Source organism: Athene cunicularia (assembly GCF_003259725.1).
Source record: "Athene cunicularia isolate RWA chromosome 6 unlocalized genomic scaffold, athCun1 chr6_part1, whole genome shotgun sequence".
Lineage (NCBI taxonomy): Eukaryota > Metazoa > Chordata > Aves > Strigiformes > Strigidae > Athene > Athene cunicularia.
Window position 1 is genome coordinate 11213236 of NW_020799105.1, and position 14091 is coordinate 11227326.

Below are 14091 nucleotides of genomic sequence, written 5' to 3' on the forward strand. Positions count from 1 at the left end.
GGCCGGTGTCCGGCTCCGGGGGCTGCACGCCCGCCTACCCCCCGCTGCCTGCTGCAACTTCATCCTTGCCCGCGGTTCGGAGGGTCCCGCCAGCCTCCCACGGGTGCCTCGAAGGGAATAAAAGGTCCAAGGGGTGCAAACGCGGGGGGGACACGCATCTTCTCGCAGCACCTGCCCTGCTGGGGTCCGGCTCGGGGAGGGCTGTGGGTGCAGGGGGCTCATCCTCCCTGGCAGACAAAGCACCGGCTCGGCCTGGGGCAGCTGGAGTGGGGGTCCGGGCTGGGGGCAGGGGAAACTCAGCACTGCAGCTCCGGCTCAGGAATCAGCAGAGGGGTGTCTTTTCCGGGGGGATGTTACCCTGAAGCCCCCCTGGTAGAGCGTGCTGTGGCAGGCTGCCGTAATCTTGGGCGGCTGGTCGGGCTCTGACCTCCAGTGGTCCCTGCCAGCCCGCCTGCCCGGGATGGGCGATAAGCCCCCTAGGGGAGCGCTGGCCAGGCTTCCTCTGGCAGCTCCTGATCCCCTCACTGCATCCCCGGCTGGCCAGGATCCCAGGGAGCAGCCGCCGGCTTCTGCCAAGGCCAGTGCTGCTGTGGGAGCCTGATCAAGAGGTGGTGGCCGGTCCCTGGGTGAGGTGCAAGCAAAGGGCTTGGAGGAGGCTGTGGGATCCCACGGGAAATCACCCTCTGGGGCACAGAGCGGGGTACCCATCCTTCTCACCAGGAGGGTCTGAGCTGGCTTGTGGGTGCCTGGCAGGTCAGGCAGGCGTGGGAGCAAACACCCCTTCCCGGGGTCTCCCCAGTTTGTTCTCCTCGTGCTTTCGATACCACCTTGTCTGGGCAGTTTTGCAGTGACTCCTCCAGCTCTGGTCAGGTATCGACTCTTACCAGTTCTGTTGTAAGTACGGGCAGATTTGGATGTCCTTATTCCTTCTTTAAAGCCTTAGGTTTTGGAGTGTTCTTTTGGGAGAATTGTGGTTTTCACTGAAGGAGAACTGAACATCGTCTCTGCCCTCCTGATTTTTTACAAATCTCAGGTCTGTGATCCGAGCACACCTTAAAGATGGGGGAAAGAAGCACCCAGCAGGACAACATGCAAGCTGTGTTGCTTCAAAAAGGGAAAGAAGAGTTGTGATCTGAGGGGGGACAGGCTGGCGCTGAAGGGTTTGGTGATACAGGGTATTTGCTGTCGTTTGGTGGGAACCTTTCCCCTTGCCCCCAGCAGATCAGTCGATGTAAAATAGGAAGAGCCAGTGAAAAGCTGCAGAAGTTCATGTGTGAGCAAAGGTGCCTCGGGCTGGAGACTTAGAACCTCTTAAAGCTTCTTTTTGGAGAGCGGTGAGAGCTGGCAGCCCTGAGCCTCCTCAGCCCCTCGAGATGGAGGAGCCGGGGGTGAGGTGGGCCAGCCCAGCCCCAGGTCCCCTTCCCTGTCCCATGGCTGGCAGGGTGGCAGCGGCGCTTGTTCCTGAGTGGTCTCTCCCAGCATGCCGGCCTCCTGCGCTTGCAGCTCTGCACCGGCGTGAGCTTGAGGTCTGCGTAAAAAACATGAACCCCAGGTCCTGCATGGTGACAGCAGCTGCAGCACTTCTGGCCATTTCCCTTGGAAACCTCCCATCCTCCGAGTGACCCAGGGTTGTTCCCGCTGTTTGTGCCACGTGTGTCTGTGTTTGAGGGTTGGAATGCTTGCCGCAGTGAGGTTTGCTGCCCCACTGGTGGTTGTTGTTTCGGGTGGACTGGTGTTACGAATGGGGTGCCCGGCTGAGAAGGTTTCCCTGGGGCTGTGCTGCAATGGTGGAGATGGTTTCTACAGCACTGTGCTGCTGGGGCTGGGAGCTTGGGCTGGGTTGCTCGTGTTTCGTGAGCACCAGGCAGGTGTGCTCAGCTGTACCCTGTCCCTTTGCTCCATGGGGTTTTGGCCCTATCCTGCACTGGTCATCTGAAGCCCAGATGCCAGCAACAGCACGCAGCAGCACAGTGTGAGTCCCACAACTGCAAGTATTTGCTCTGTTCCCAGCACTGCCAGCGGCCTGCTCTGTCCTTCGCTCAGGTGCTCCCGCATTGCCTCTTAAACCGAGTCCTAAAGAGAGAGAAGTTCAGCCTGAGCCAGGGCAGGGGGGAGGGAGGGGGGCAGAGGCTTGCCCTGACAGCTCGAAGAAGCAATGGAGATACTTTGCAAGCTGCAGCGAGCAGGTTCCCACCATGCTCGCGCTGTCCCTCCCCTCTGCGGGCATCTGTGAGTGGTCCGGACCTCGGGGCGAGCACTGCACCCCAGTGTCGAGGTTTGCCCCCGGGCACGCACCACCCTGGCGCGGCCAGCTGGAAGGCGCCAGCTCGCACCGCATCCTTGCAGCGTGAGTTACCCAGCTTTTTTCCCCCACCACCCCTGGAGCGGGTGGCTGGCTGGCTGCCAGGGCTGTGGGGGCTCCACCTAGGATGCAACATGGAGCAAGGCGGCTGTCGGCGTCGGGGCCGCCGTCTCCAGAGACTACGCGTCCCAGCGTGCAGCACTCGGCACTGTTGGCAGCGGCAGGGAGCGAGGTGGAGCGTTGCATCCCGGGATCGCAAATCTCCATGTGCCACGTGGGGGCTGACAGCCTCCCATGTTCCGAGGCTGCGGCACTTGGGGGTCTTGCAGGTTTGGGGGGTCAGCCCGGGGATCCCCCTTTGTGGACGGAGGGACAGATCTCAGCCCCTCTCTGACGCTTTCCGGCCTGCTGGCTCTTGGCTCCAGCCCTCCTGGGCAGATGCTGTCCCTGCGGAGGGCTGCCCCGAGCAGCAGCCCCACAACACCGTGTGGAGCCATGTGGTTTTGCTCCACCACTTGCGTGGCAGACAAGGAGCTGGGAGTGGGAGCAGAGATGCTGGCTGTGAGCTTTGCAGGGCCATTGCCACAGTTGGCTATGGCTGTGATTTTTCTCTTGCTGCTGCAGAGCCTAAAAAACCTTTCAAGATTGAAATCCTACTTTGTCGGGAGGCTTTTTTTCACAGGATGCTGATGCCGGTTTATTTTACAGCCCCGCGGTTCACACCCCACATTGTTTGTGTGTGTGTTGATGCTGCCCCAGTGCATGCTGCGGGAGGGACGGGAGCCCGGTCGCTGCCGGAGCCCTGCAGGGTGGCAGGGCCCCCATGTGCAGGGGTCTGGGTGAGAGGGAGAGCAGCCGAAAATGTGAAAGGTGCATTCCCAAGGCGGAAACCAGCAGTCTTTGATTATGGATCGCCTTTGAGACGGCAAGCTGAAAGGAGTAATTAGGGACAGTGGAATATTTCCCCGAGAGTCGCAGGAAATGACTGCCTCGTGGTAAGTTGATAGTAGTGGAGCTGAAACTGGGTTATCTGTGGGATTGCATCTGGGGCTTGCAGCCTTGGACGTGATTCAATTTTCAGGCTGTTTTGCAATTGGCAGGGCGTGCTCTTCTCCCGTTTTCCCTCCTGGAGAAATCCCCGTCCACGTGTCTGAATTATCTGAGGGCCTGGATGGGAAAGGGGAGACTCCTGCCATCCCTAGGGTGACTGCAGGGCAGCGAGGTCCCCCCGGATCCCCACTGAGTGCCCAGCTCCATAGGATGCCTTCTCAGAAGACACGGTGGTCTGACAGAGCTGAGGCTGTGGGACCACTCTGAGCCTCACCCCCCAAATCCTGGTCCTGGCCTGGGCTCTCCTTGCCCAGTGCTTTTTGCATAGCGCCACCTTGCAGTTTGCATCAAGTTTGTCACTTTGTAATAATGAACTGCAGCTAATTATCACTTCCCTGGCCATCCCCCCTGAGTTTGCAAGCCAGTCAATAGAGAGGAGCACCCGCTGGTCCCGGGTGCTTTATGTGCTGCAGTGGAGGCTCTTGCACAAACATCACAGGATGTGACCAGGAGCTGCGGCATATGTCCCTCCCCACTGCCTTGTGCCCAGGGACACTGCGCGTGGCCATGTGGTGTGGGTAGGGAGGCAGCTCGCGGTCAAGATAAGCTCTGTAGCTGGCTTGGCTGTGTGTCTTGAGAAAGGAGAGGGCAGGTGGTGCTGTGGGTTTTGCCTCCACCCGGGTCAGAGCTGGGCAGCATGCTGGCTGGGTTCAGTTTCTGGGTGTCGTTGGGTCCATGGCATTGTCCTGTGGTCCCTTCCAGGAGTGACGTCTCCACTTCCTTAGACAGCCTGGCCTCCTGGGAGCTTCAGCTGTGTCAGTTCTGCATTTTCAAACCAAATGGGGTTGTGCAAGTTGAGATTGTCCCTGATTATGTCTTGGGCCATGCCTCGGTGTGTGCTGCCTGGGTTTCTGTAAGTTTAATAACAACACTGGGGTTTGCAACTGGCCTCGCTCCATCCCCTCCGCTCTGAAGGAAAGGAAGAGGTGAAAGCAGGTTTGTGGGGGCAGACCATGGTGTGCTTCTGCCTGTCCCAGTTGCTCTGGATACTTCTCTGTGTTTACCCCCCTGCCCTGCCAGCTTCTCCGACACCAGGCACTGTCACCGGGCAAAGCCACGTGAATTATTTGAGACGCTGTCCTGCGCCCAGCTCCGAGTAGCACCCTCCTGGATAGCACCCTCCCCACAGCCCTGCCAGCGGGGCTTCTCTGGGAAGATGGATTTCCTGCCGCTATCACGGCTCCCACACCCCGGCGAGGCAGCCCTGCGAAACAATGCCGCTATTTACACTTTAAAGCCTCGTTAGGCAGCCAGGAAGCAGCAGGCAGGGTGCATGCCGGGAAGCAGCGACAGCCTGTAGCCAAGGCTAGCCCCTCTCCTTCGCCGCCGGGCTGCTGGGAGGAGCAGGATGCTCCCTGGCTGAGCTGTAACCCTGCGGCCTCTTTCAAGCCCTGTTTCTTCATTTATCTTTTATTTATTTATTTATTTATTTTAGCCTCTGGAGTCCCTGCCTCGTTGCTGAGCTTTGCTGCTTGTGCAGAAAGTGTGTTGGCTGCCTGGCTGGGGATGGCTCCTCTCTGGGACAGGGAGCACCAATTCCTGCTGGTGGCTGCAGGTGTAGAAGCGAGATGCCGGAGCCGCTCTGCCTTTGTCCTCTGTCCTCAGCAGCTCTTTGCTCTCTGCTGGCAAGACAGAGCGAGGGAATGCAGGCAGGTGCTTTTCTCCCTGCCAGACACCAGGAAAGGCTCTGTGTGTCCCCTGCTCAGTCAGGCAGCTCCCTGGCTGGCACTCATCTCAGCTCATGGTGCCCAGCTGTCACCTGGCTGTTGCAGCTCTGTGAGGTGCCTGCCGTGCTCTTAGCTGCTTGGGAAACCTGACGTTCCCCAGCTCTGGGGATTTGGTTAGGGTTTTAACTGTTACTGCTCAGGCAAACCTGCCCGGCAGTGAACCAGAAGAGTTTTCCCCACGGGACTGGCAGCTCGCAGGCAGGGAGAGCGGAAGAAAAGGCAAGCAGAGGGTTGGGCAGTGCTGGACTGTACATGAGTCACTGACAGAGCACCCGCCTTCCCTTCCCTGGGCACCCACTTGCCTGGAGCTGCTTCCTTGCCCAAGCTCTTGAGGCAGCTCCCTGTGGTGCTGGCCGGCTCCATCCTGCCCTGGGCAGGAATCTGGCCTCGGCAGAGGATGCTGAGCTGGGGCATTCCTCCACGGGGTTCCCTTCTCCCGTGCCTCCCTGCTGAGGAGCAGTTGTGGGGCCACCCACCTGGTCATGGGCACCGCATTGTTTGCCCAGATCTGCCTGGGCCAATAGCTCACAAACTGCAGGTCAGCCTGATTTTTTCCCATGCCGACCACGCATGTGTTTCTGCAGCACTGGGTGAGCACCTGAGGACAGCCATGGGCAGCCTCTCCTGTCAGCTCGGGGTCTGCAGGGACATCTCACGTCCGGCTGCCAAGCAGCTTCCTAGCTTGTGCCCAGCCTGCCCAGATCCTGCCTGGATCCTCTGTGCAAAAAGCAGGAAGCAGAGCAGGGATGTGGGGAGGCATTGGCTGGGGCCAAGCGCTGGGCTTGGCTTGGGAAGGGCTGCATCTTGCAGGTCTGGGTCACTGAACCCAGTGGTGTGGGGCTTGCAGGGAGCTGGGGCAGCGTGGAGGGGTGAGGTGGTGATGGCGGAATCTCCCAGACAAGGTGGTGTGACCCATGTGTGGGTCAAAGTTGGTGTTGCTGCTGCTCCTGTAATTGCATTATTTCGTGTAATGTGTGTAGTATGAGTGTCTACAGTGAGAGCAGAATTTGAACAGCCTGTATCAAATCCTAAGGCTATTGTTAGTGTTATTTAAAACCACTGAATCCAATAACATTTTACGCTGCATTAAAAATAATACCTGGTCAGGATGCTGGTGTTGCTGAGGTCACCTAACAGGCTTCTCTCCACTCCTCTAGATCCTGAGATAGGTCACTCAGTGAAGCCCCGAAAGCAGGTTGTGTCTGTATTAACCTGCTTGGGAAGGCCCAGGGTGGAAATGGATGCTTGGGTTGGAGCAGCAGGCTGACGTGTCTGCTGTCCCACCTTCAGGAGCAGGGGGCTAAGGAAGAAGCAGAATGGATAGAGGGTGATGTGTCCCCCTGGTCTCACCAGCCCAGGAGACCTTCCTGCACCCCAGGAAGCAAGATGGGAACTGAGGAGAGCAAGAAGTCTTGGGAACTTTTTCCTCCCATCTCATCAGTGAATAAAAACAAAGCATCAGAGGACAAGACCTGCTGAGTCAGTTTTTTTTCCTTCTCTCCTCGAGGACATGGTGACCAGAAACAAGCAGTTCAGCTCCCCGTCTCCAGCCACTGCTGTCTGCCTAATGAATTAGTTTGTTTTCAACAGAAGACATGTGCTTTTGGGAAGTTTTCTATGCATCAAGCACACTTCGACATCATATCATTTAACAGTAGTCCAGAGGAAATGGAAATTCTGTGTTTCTAGTGCAATTCTGATTGAATGATAATTTCCATTAGACACAAGCTGACAGCGATTAAAGTAGAAGGAAAAAATTCCCTTGTACCAGCACCAACCTCCCTATTAAAAAAATTTTTATCTATGAAAACATTAGGTAAGAGCACGGGGCCAACGTTGTTAGCAGCCGTATGAGAAATTGTGCTGTGCCCCATTTATCATCACTGCAGGCAGGCAGGAGTGGGAGCGGCCGGGCTGGCTCCAGCCCCACGGGACTGGTGTGTCCTGGTGGGTGCTGGGGAGAGGCTGAGTTTGGCTGCCACGGGGAAGCACAGTGAAAAGGCACCACGGCCCCAAAAAGACAAGAATCAAGGAGTGAAATGCAGTTTTCCTCTGTTGCAAGTTGGGATTTAACGCTGGCAAGGTGACTCCATTTTTGACCAGCCCTTGCTGGCTCAGCTGTGTGTGCGATCCCTGTGACTGCGGGCTTGGGGTCCCAGGCAGCTCGGCAGGGGTGATGGTGATGCCCTGGTCATTCAGACTCTTGTGCTGGCTAACAGGTCACAACGAGCTGGACATCTTGGGTCCCAGTGCTGGTGGTACCACTTTACTTAACCCTAATGCTGTTTGCTGCGCTCCTGCACCCATCGCAGCATAGTGGTTGCTCTGATCCTGGGTCCTTCCCCACAGGTGCAGTGGTGCCTGGTGCCTCCCGAATGCTTCCCTCCACTGCTGGCCTCGCTTTCTGCAGCACCGGGCAGCAATTCTGGCAGCTTGTGGGCGTTGGGAAGTGCCCGGCCCTGGGCTTCATGTGGGTGGGTGGCCCAACGGGGATCCCGCTTTGGCTCCAGCTGCAGCCAGCAGCACAGTGGGGCTGGCTTCGGGGCCCCCACCTGCGGCACGGTGCGGGGAGACATGCCTGTGTGTGGCAGGGCCGGCTGAGCCGGTGGAGCCGGAGCTGCCTGGCAGCCCGCCCGCCGCTGCACCCCATCCATGTCAGCCCGGCTGCCCGGCTGCCCGCCAGCAGGGAGCCGCGTGCCTCGGCAGCGCCCGGGCACAGCGTGCTGGGTCCTGCCAGCCACGGGGCGTGCCGGGGCTCCCGCGGGGCTCGGGGAGGGGTGCTGGCAGCAGATGCTCCCGGGAATCTGCCCTAGCGGTGGGAGGGGGCCAGTGAGCATCAGAGCCCCTGGCTGCCCCTTGGGAGTGTGGCTGGATCTGGCAAGCATCCCCGTCTCTTGCTGGCCTGCCCGGGGGGGGGTCCCAGGCTGCTTTCAGGGATGGGTGCTGGCTTGCACATGTTGCATGCCCGGTTGCACACCCTATTCCACTCCATGGTCCTCTGAGCTCCCCATCCTTTGCCCCGGTGCTGCAGGGGGCAGCAAGGCACTGGGGTGGTTTGATCAGGGCTGGGGGCTACTGGTGTGTGGGATCTTTCCATCCACCTGGAGCCGAGTGGCCACTGGCCTGCCCAAGTGGCAGATGGTAGCTGCCTGGGGACCCGCCATCCATCCCTCCGGGTGATTATTCACCCGTCACCATGACGATAGAAAGGTCAGCGAAAAGATCCTGTGTGATTCCCGGGTCGGGTTGTTGGGATTAGGAGCAGCGCGGGAGGGAGGGCTAGGGGGAGGATAGGGCCCAGCCAGCCCCCCCTCCCTGCTCACCAGCTGGACTGTTCCCCTCGGGCACCATCCCCAGAGCCTGGCCAGCTGAGAACTGAGAAACTCCAGGCACCAGTGGGAAATCCCCAAGACCGTGCTGGGCCCCTTTGGCTGCTGATCCTGAGAGCTTGGCCCTGATTCTGTGGCTCCCATCCTGCATAGGGGAGACCTGGAGCTGTGTGTGGGGTGAGGAGGCTGGCCTGGCATCAGGGACGAGCAGAGGAGGAATGGGGTTGTGCTGATGGGGGCCTGGCTGGTCCTTCCTCCTCCTCCTCCTCCCTCCTCCTCCTCACATCAGGGTGTCCCTCCTTGCAGCATGCCCCCAGCTGACCTGTGTGTCCTCTCTCTCTCTCCAGGCTGTTCCTCTAAGTCATTCAAGCTGTACTCGCCAAAGGAGCCCCCGAACGGCAACGCCTTCCCCCCCTTCCACCCGGGCACCATGCTGGATCGAGATGTGGGGTGAGCTGGGACCTGGGGAGGGATCTGCAAGGTTGGGGGTGCTTTGCAGTCTGCACTCCAGGGTCTCTCTGTCAGGCTTCTCAGCAGTGTATGGAGACTGTGGCACATGGAGTTGAGTTAGCACAAGGGGAGAGAGAAGCAGGCATGGGTGGGACTGGGTGGAGAAAGGGCAATATTTGGCATTAAAGGGAGCCCCACGATCCCCAAGGTCTGTGGGGCCAAGCCCCTTGCCAGGCCAAGCCCCTGGGGTGACCCAGGGCAGGTTGCACTCCCAGTTCCTGACAAAACAGTCCCTTCTCCAGCCTGTGTTCTGCCTGGCACCAGCCCCAGCTGCAAATGAGCCAGGCACATCCCTGGAGAGCTGTGGGTCCAGGAGTGGTGGATCAGCCATCAATGTGGGAGCAAAGCCCAGTTTCAGGGGTGTAGGTCATCCATGAGGCTGTCAGATAGCAGCAACCGGGGTACAGCCCACACCACACCTGGGGTCTCACCTCCAGCGAGCCTGACTGCCTGCTGCTGTAGGCGGGGAATGGGGAGCTGTGGTGGGCAGGGAGGGAGATCCCCACCAGCACTGACCTGCCTGCATCTTTCCCCCCACCAGACCTACTCCCATGTACCCACCGACGTACCTGGAGCCTGGAATTGGGTAAGCACAGGGGGCTGGCGAGGACCCTGCTGGGAGGGGAGCTTGTGCCCATGGTGGGGATGCCTTGGCAGGGCCAGCACACTGCTGGCTGGGGTTTGTGGGGGGTTGCTCAGACTCTTCCCAGCCCGGGAGGGGCTGTGTGTCCCCCACCATGGGCTCGGGACCCTTTCCCACCCCCTGGCTGCCTCCCTCTCTGACTGTTTGCTCTGCTCTCTGGGCAGGAGGCACACGCCGTATGGGAACCAGACCGACTACAGGATATTTGAGCTCAACAAGAGGCTGCAGAACTGGACAGAGGTGGGGAGTGAGGCGTGGCCAGGGGTGGCGGGACACTCCCAGGGGTGTATTTTGGGGATGGGGTCCTCTGTGTTGCTTGCCTTCACGAGCTGCCTTGGCTCTGGGAGGAGCCCTTGTCATCAGGGTCCTTACCCACTGTGCAGGTCCCTGAGTGCCTTGTCCTTCGCTTCACCATGGGACAGGGCTCATCATCCCCATCTCTGAGTGCTCAGCTGGAGCTCAGTCCTCCATGGGCTGAGCACGTGGCTACTGTGCCTGGCAGCCAGCGTCTGTCTGTCTGTCTGTCTCCTCCTCCCCATAACCTAGCATCTCTCCACTGTCCCCAGGAATGTGACAATCTGTGGTGGGACGCCTTCACCACAGAGTTCTTCGAGGATGACGCCATGTTAACAATCACTTTCTGCTTGGAGGATGGACCAAAGAGATACAGTGAGTACCAGATCGAGCCCGCTTTCCACAGGACATTGCCTCTCTGGGAGGCGATGTGGTAGTTGTGCTGCTGGCAGGGGGATGCTGGCAAGGTGTCAGAGCTCAGCTGCCTCCAGGTGATGGGGACTGGGGGGCCCCTCCTTGTGCAGCCTCAAGGCACATCTGGGTGAACCAGGTCTACTGACATTATCTTCCTCCTTCTCCCACTCCAGCGATCGGCCGGACTCTGATTCCCCGTTACTTCCGCAGCATCTTTGAAGGGGGGGCCACAGAGCTCTACTACGTGCTCAAGCACCCCAAGGAGTCCTTCCACAACAACTTTGTCTCACTGGACTGTGACCAGTGCACCATGGTCACCCAGCACGGCAAGCCCATGTTCACCCAGGTACCAGCTGCACCCGCGGCTCCTTGTGCCCCTCGTGCCTTGGCCCAGTGTGTCCTCGCGGTGGATGCGGTCCCACGGGGCCGTTGTGGGCTCATGGGTTTGGCTTGTGCTGAGTCTCATGGCTGGCAGGGGCAAGCCACCAGGAGGGTGTTCCAGTGCGCAGCAGTGGGGTCCCGGTGCGCAGCAGTGGTGTCCCAGGGGATCTGGGCTGGGGGAAGTGGCGTCAGGCTCTTCTTGACCCTGTGCCCTGCCCAGGTGTGTGTGGAGGGGCGGCTCTACCTGGAGTTCATGTTTGACGACATGATGAGGATAAAGACGTGGCATTTCAGCATCCGCCAGCATCGAGAGCTCATCCCCCGCAGCATCCTTGCCATGCATGTGAGTACTACTCGGGGAGCCCCCCCATGGTATGAGTGACACCGGGTGGCTGAGCAACTCTGTGCTGTGCAGGGTTAGGGGAGCTTTGACCCTGTCCCCTCATTGCAGGCCAGGGCACAGGAGGGCTGTCCCCAGCCCAGATGCGGCTGAGCCATCTGTCCTTCTCTCTCCTAGGCACAGGACCCCCAGATGCTGGACCAGTTATCCAAGAACATCACCCGCTGTGGGCTCTCAAATTCCACACTCAACTACCTCCGAGTAAGTGTGCAAGGAGAGGGGACACAAAGCTCTGATGCTGGAAGGGGACCTTGGGTGGCCACATCTTGTGCTCTCAGCTGCCCTGGGGTGTGGGGAGGCAGCAGGGCAGGCTCTGCAAGAGGGGTCTTGCAGCTGGGCTGCAGAGAGCTGTGGGGCAGTGGGTTTGCCAGAGCCTGCAGGCTCCCAGCATGGCCTGGGTTGGTGCAAGGCAGCCAGCTGCCTGCCAGAGGGGCTTTTGCTGGGACCTGGAGCATCATGATCTAACCCTGTGTCTGTCTGCTCCCTGCAGCTCTGTGTAATCCTAGAACCAATGCAGGAGCTCATGTCACGGCACAAGACCTACAGCCTCAGTCCCCGGGACTGCCTCAAGACTTGCCTCTTCCAGAAGTGGCAGCGGATGGTCGCTCCGCCTGGTGAGTCTCATGCTGCCCACAGGTCTTCGGGGCTGCCCACTCAGGCCCTGCCCTCAGTTCAGGCTTTTTGCAGCTCCAGAGCTTGTCCCTGGCCTTGTCTTGTGAGTCTGGCAGCCGGCTTCCTTCTCTGCTGGCCTGCCTTCCTGCCGGGGCGGAGCGGGGCTGTAGGCAGCCGGTGCTCCCTGCCTGCGGGCTTCCAGCTGCCCGTGGAAAGCAAAGCAGGGATGGAAATCTTCCTGCACCCCCTCTGTCCCCTGCGCTGGGGGGATGGTGAAGCTGTGGAGGGGAGGAGGGTGGTGATGCCACCTTGGAGGGGGATGTTGTCCTTGTAGAGGAGGGGCGTTTGCAGATCAGGGGCTGGGGGGCACTGGCTCCTTGTCGGGACTGACCGTGTCTCCTTCCTCTGCCAGCGGAGCCAGCACGGCAGCAGCCCAGCAAGCGCCGGAAAAGGAAGATGTCGGGGGGCAGCACCATGAGCTCCGGCGGGGGGAACACCAACAACAGCAACAGCAAGAAGAAGAGCCCAGCCAGCACCTTTGCCCTGTCCAGTCAGGTACCTGTAAGCATCCCGTTTCCATTCTCTCTTCCTCCCCTGGGGTGGAGGGGAGGGCTCCCTGCCCCAGCTCCCGGGAGTGACTAGGGCAAGACCCCTGGGGACTGCCTGTCCAAGCCCCCCGGCTCTCTCCAGGTGATGGGAGGAGGCAGTTGTCTCAGCTTCCTTCCCTGAGCTGCTTTGTTACCCTGTGAGGGGGTAAGGATGTGCTGCCCAAGCCTCAGGTCCTGTGATTGAGATGAGGAGGTGGCCCTGTGGCTGGGGGAAGGGTCTGTGGTGCTGGGGGGGTCTGGCGGCCCGGGCTCCCCCCACCTCGATTATGTTTCGGGACCGTCTCCCCTTTCAGGATGTGATGGTGGTAGGCGAGCCCACGCTGATGGGGGGGGAGTTTGGGGATGAGGATGAGCGGCTCATCACCCGGCTGGAGAACACGCAGTTTGACGCCGCCAACGGCATCGACGATGAGGACAGCTTCAACAACTCGCCAGCGCTGGGGGCCAACAGCCCCTGGAACAGCAAACCGCCCTCCAGCCAGGAGAGCAAGTCAGAGAACCCCACGTCGCAGGCGTCGCAGTAACAGCCCCCCCGCTGCCCCGTGGACTCAGTCCCAACCGATCTACCTGTACATTTGCAATGGAGAGTGACTGGGAAGCGGCGAGGTACCGGGGGCAGATCGGCTCCGTGCGGCTGAGGGGGTGCACGGCCCAGGGCGTGCGCCAGGCGAGCAGCCCCCAGCCCTCTCCCCCCACCGCCTCCCCACTCCCCCCACGCCTGCCTCCCCGCCGGACCCCAGGGCAGGGGTGGGTTTCCGGGGCCGTAGCTTCGTTATTTGCCCTTCTCCCTCTTCCTCCCTGCTTCTTCCCCGGAGAACTTCTCATTCCCTGCCCATGTGCCCAGCCCCTGCCTGCTAAGCGGGGGGAGTTAGGAGGGAGGTGTCAGCAGTGTCTGGCGCAACTGGGAAGCCGGTGGTGTGCAGATGCTGTGTGTTGGGGTCTGGCACAGCCCAGAGACCCTCCTCTCTTCCTCTTCCTCCTCCTCCTCTCCAAGTCCTGCGGTTGGGGTTTGCTGGACAGCTACCTGCAGCGGGGTTGCACGTCTCCAGCCCGACCTGGGGCTGGGCTGGGCAGGGGGGGCAGTGATGGAAAGCCTTCCGTGTGCTGCCGGCTGTGCCACAGAGCCTCCTCTGGCCGGGGTCGGATCCTGCTGTGCTGGGGTGGTGTCGAGGATAGGGCCCCCCGTCGCATTTCCCCGCTCTCCCTCCCCTTCCCCTCACTCCCCAGGGGCAGGAGCACAGCAGGGCCATGGGGGGACTCTGTATATAGGAAGTGCGTTGCGGGGGGGCTTGGGAGGCTGGGAGGGGGCATGGAGGACCCACAGCTCTGCCAGAGCAGCCGGTGCCCTGGCTCCCTGCCCGCAGCCCCTGTGTTTCCCCCTGCTCTGTGTGAGTCTGCCTGGGGCCCCTTTGCAACCCCTGGCTCCTGGTACCTCCTACTTTTGTCTTTTTTTAAGAAAAAAAAATAATATTATTAAAATTGTAAGTTTGAAAAAAAAGGAAAAAAAAAAAAAGGAAAAGCCCTCCCCTAGCCCCCTTGCCAGTTCTCCCCTCCCTGCCCTGAGCCCTCTCACCCTGTCCTGACTTTTGTACAGGCTTCTTCTCTTGGGAGTCTCATTTTATATCCAGTTCGGAGAGCTTCAAACCAAGGAGAGACTTTGCAGACTTCCTATCTAATCCCTCCAGGGGCCGGGGGCAGCAGCCCCCCGCCTCCCTCCTCAATGTAAATCTTGTGTGCTGTTGTCCCCGCTCCCCCCCCCCC

The 14091-nt window shown here is 60.0% G+C and overlaps 1 protein-coding gene across 2 annotated transcripts; it reads left to right on the forward strand.

Moving 5' to 3' along the window:
- Positions 1-8678: 8678 nt before the first annotated feature.
- Positions 8679-13819, forward strand: LDB1 (LIM domain binding 1). 2 transcript variants are annotated; one of them, XM_026851424.1, is made up of 10 exons: positions 8679-8918; positions 9520-9564; positions 9786-9861; positions 10188-10290; positions 10503-10675; positions 10931-11053; positions 11228-11311; positions 11601-11724; positions 12135-12277; positions 12624-13819. In XM_026851424.1, the coding sequence occupies exons 1-10, from the start codon at positions 8701-8703 to the stop codon at positions 12852-12854; spliced, it is 1320 nt and encodes a 439-aa protein (XP_026707225.1). In that variant the 5' UTR covers positions 8679-8700; the 3' UTR covers positions 12855-13819. The 2 variants fall into 2 exon arrangements, with proteins under 2 accessions (XP_026707225.1, XP_026707224.1); XM_026851423.1 differs by having other exon boundaries at positions 8691-8918; positions 12135-12283.
- The last annotated feature ends 272 nt before the right edge of the window (positions 13820-14091 follow it).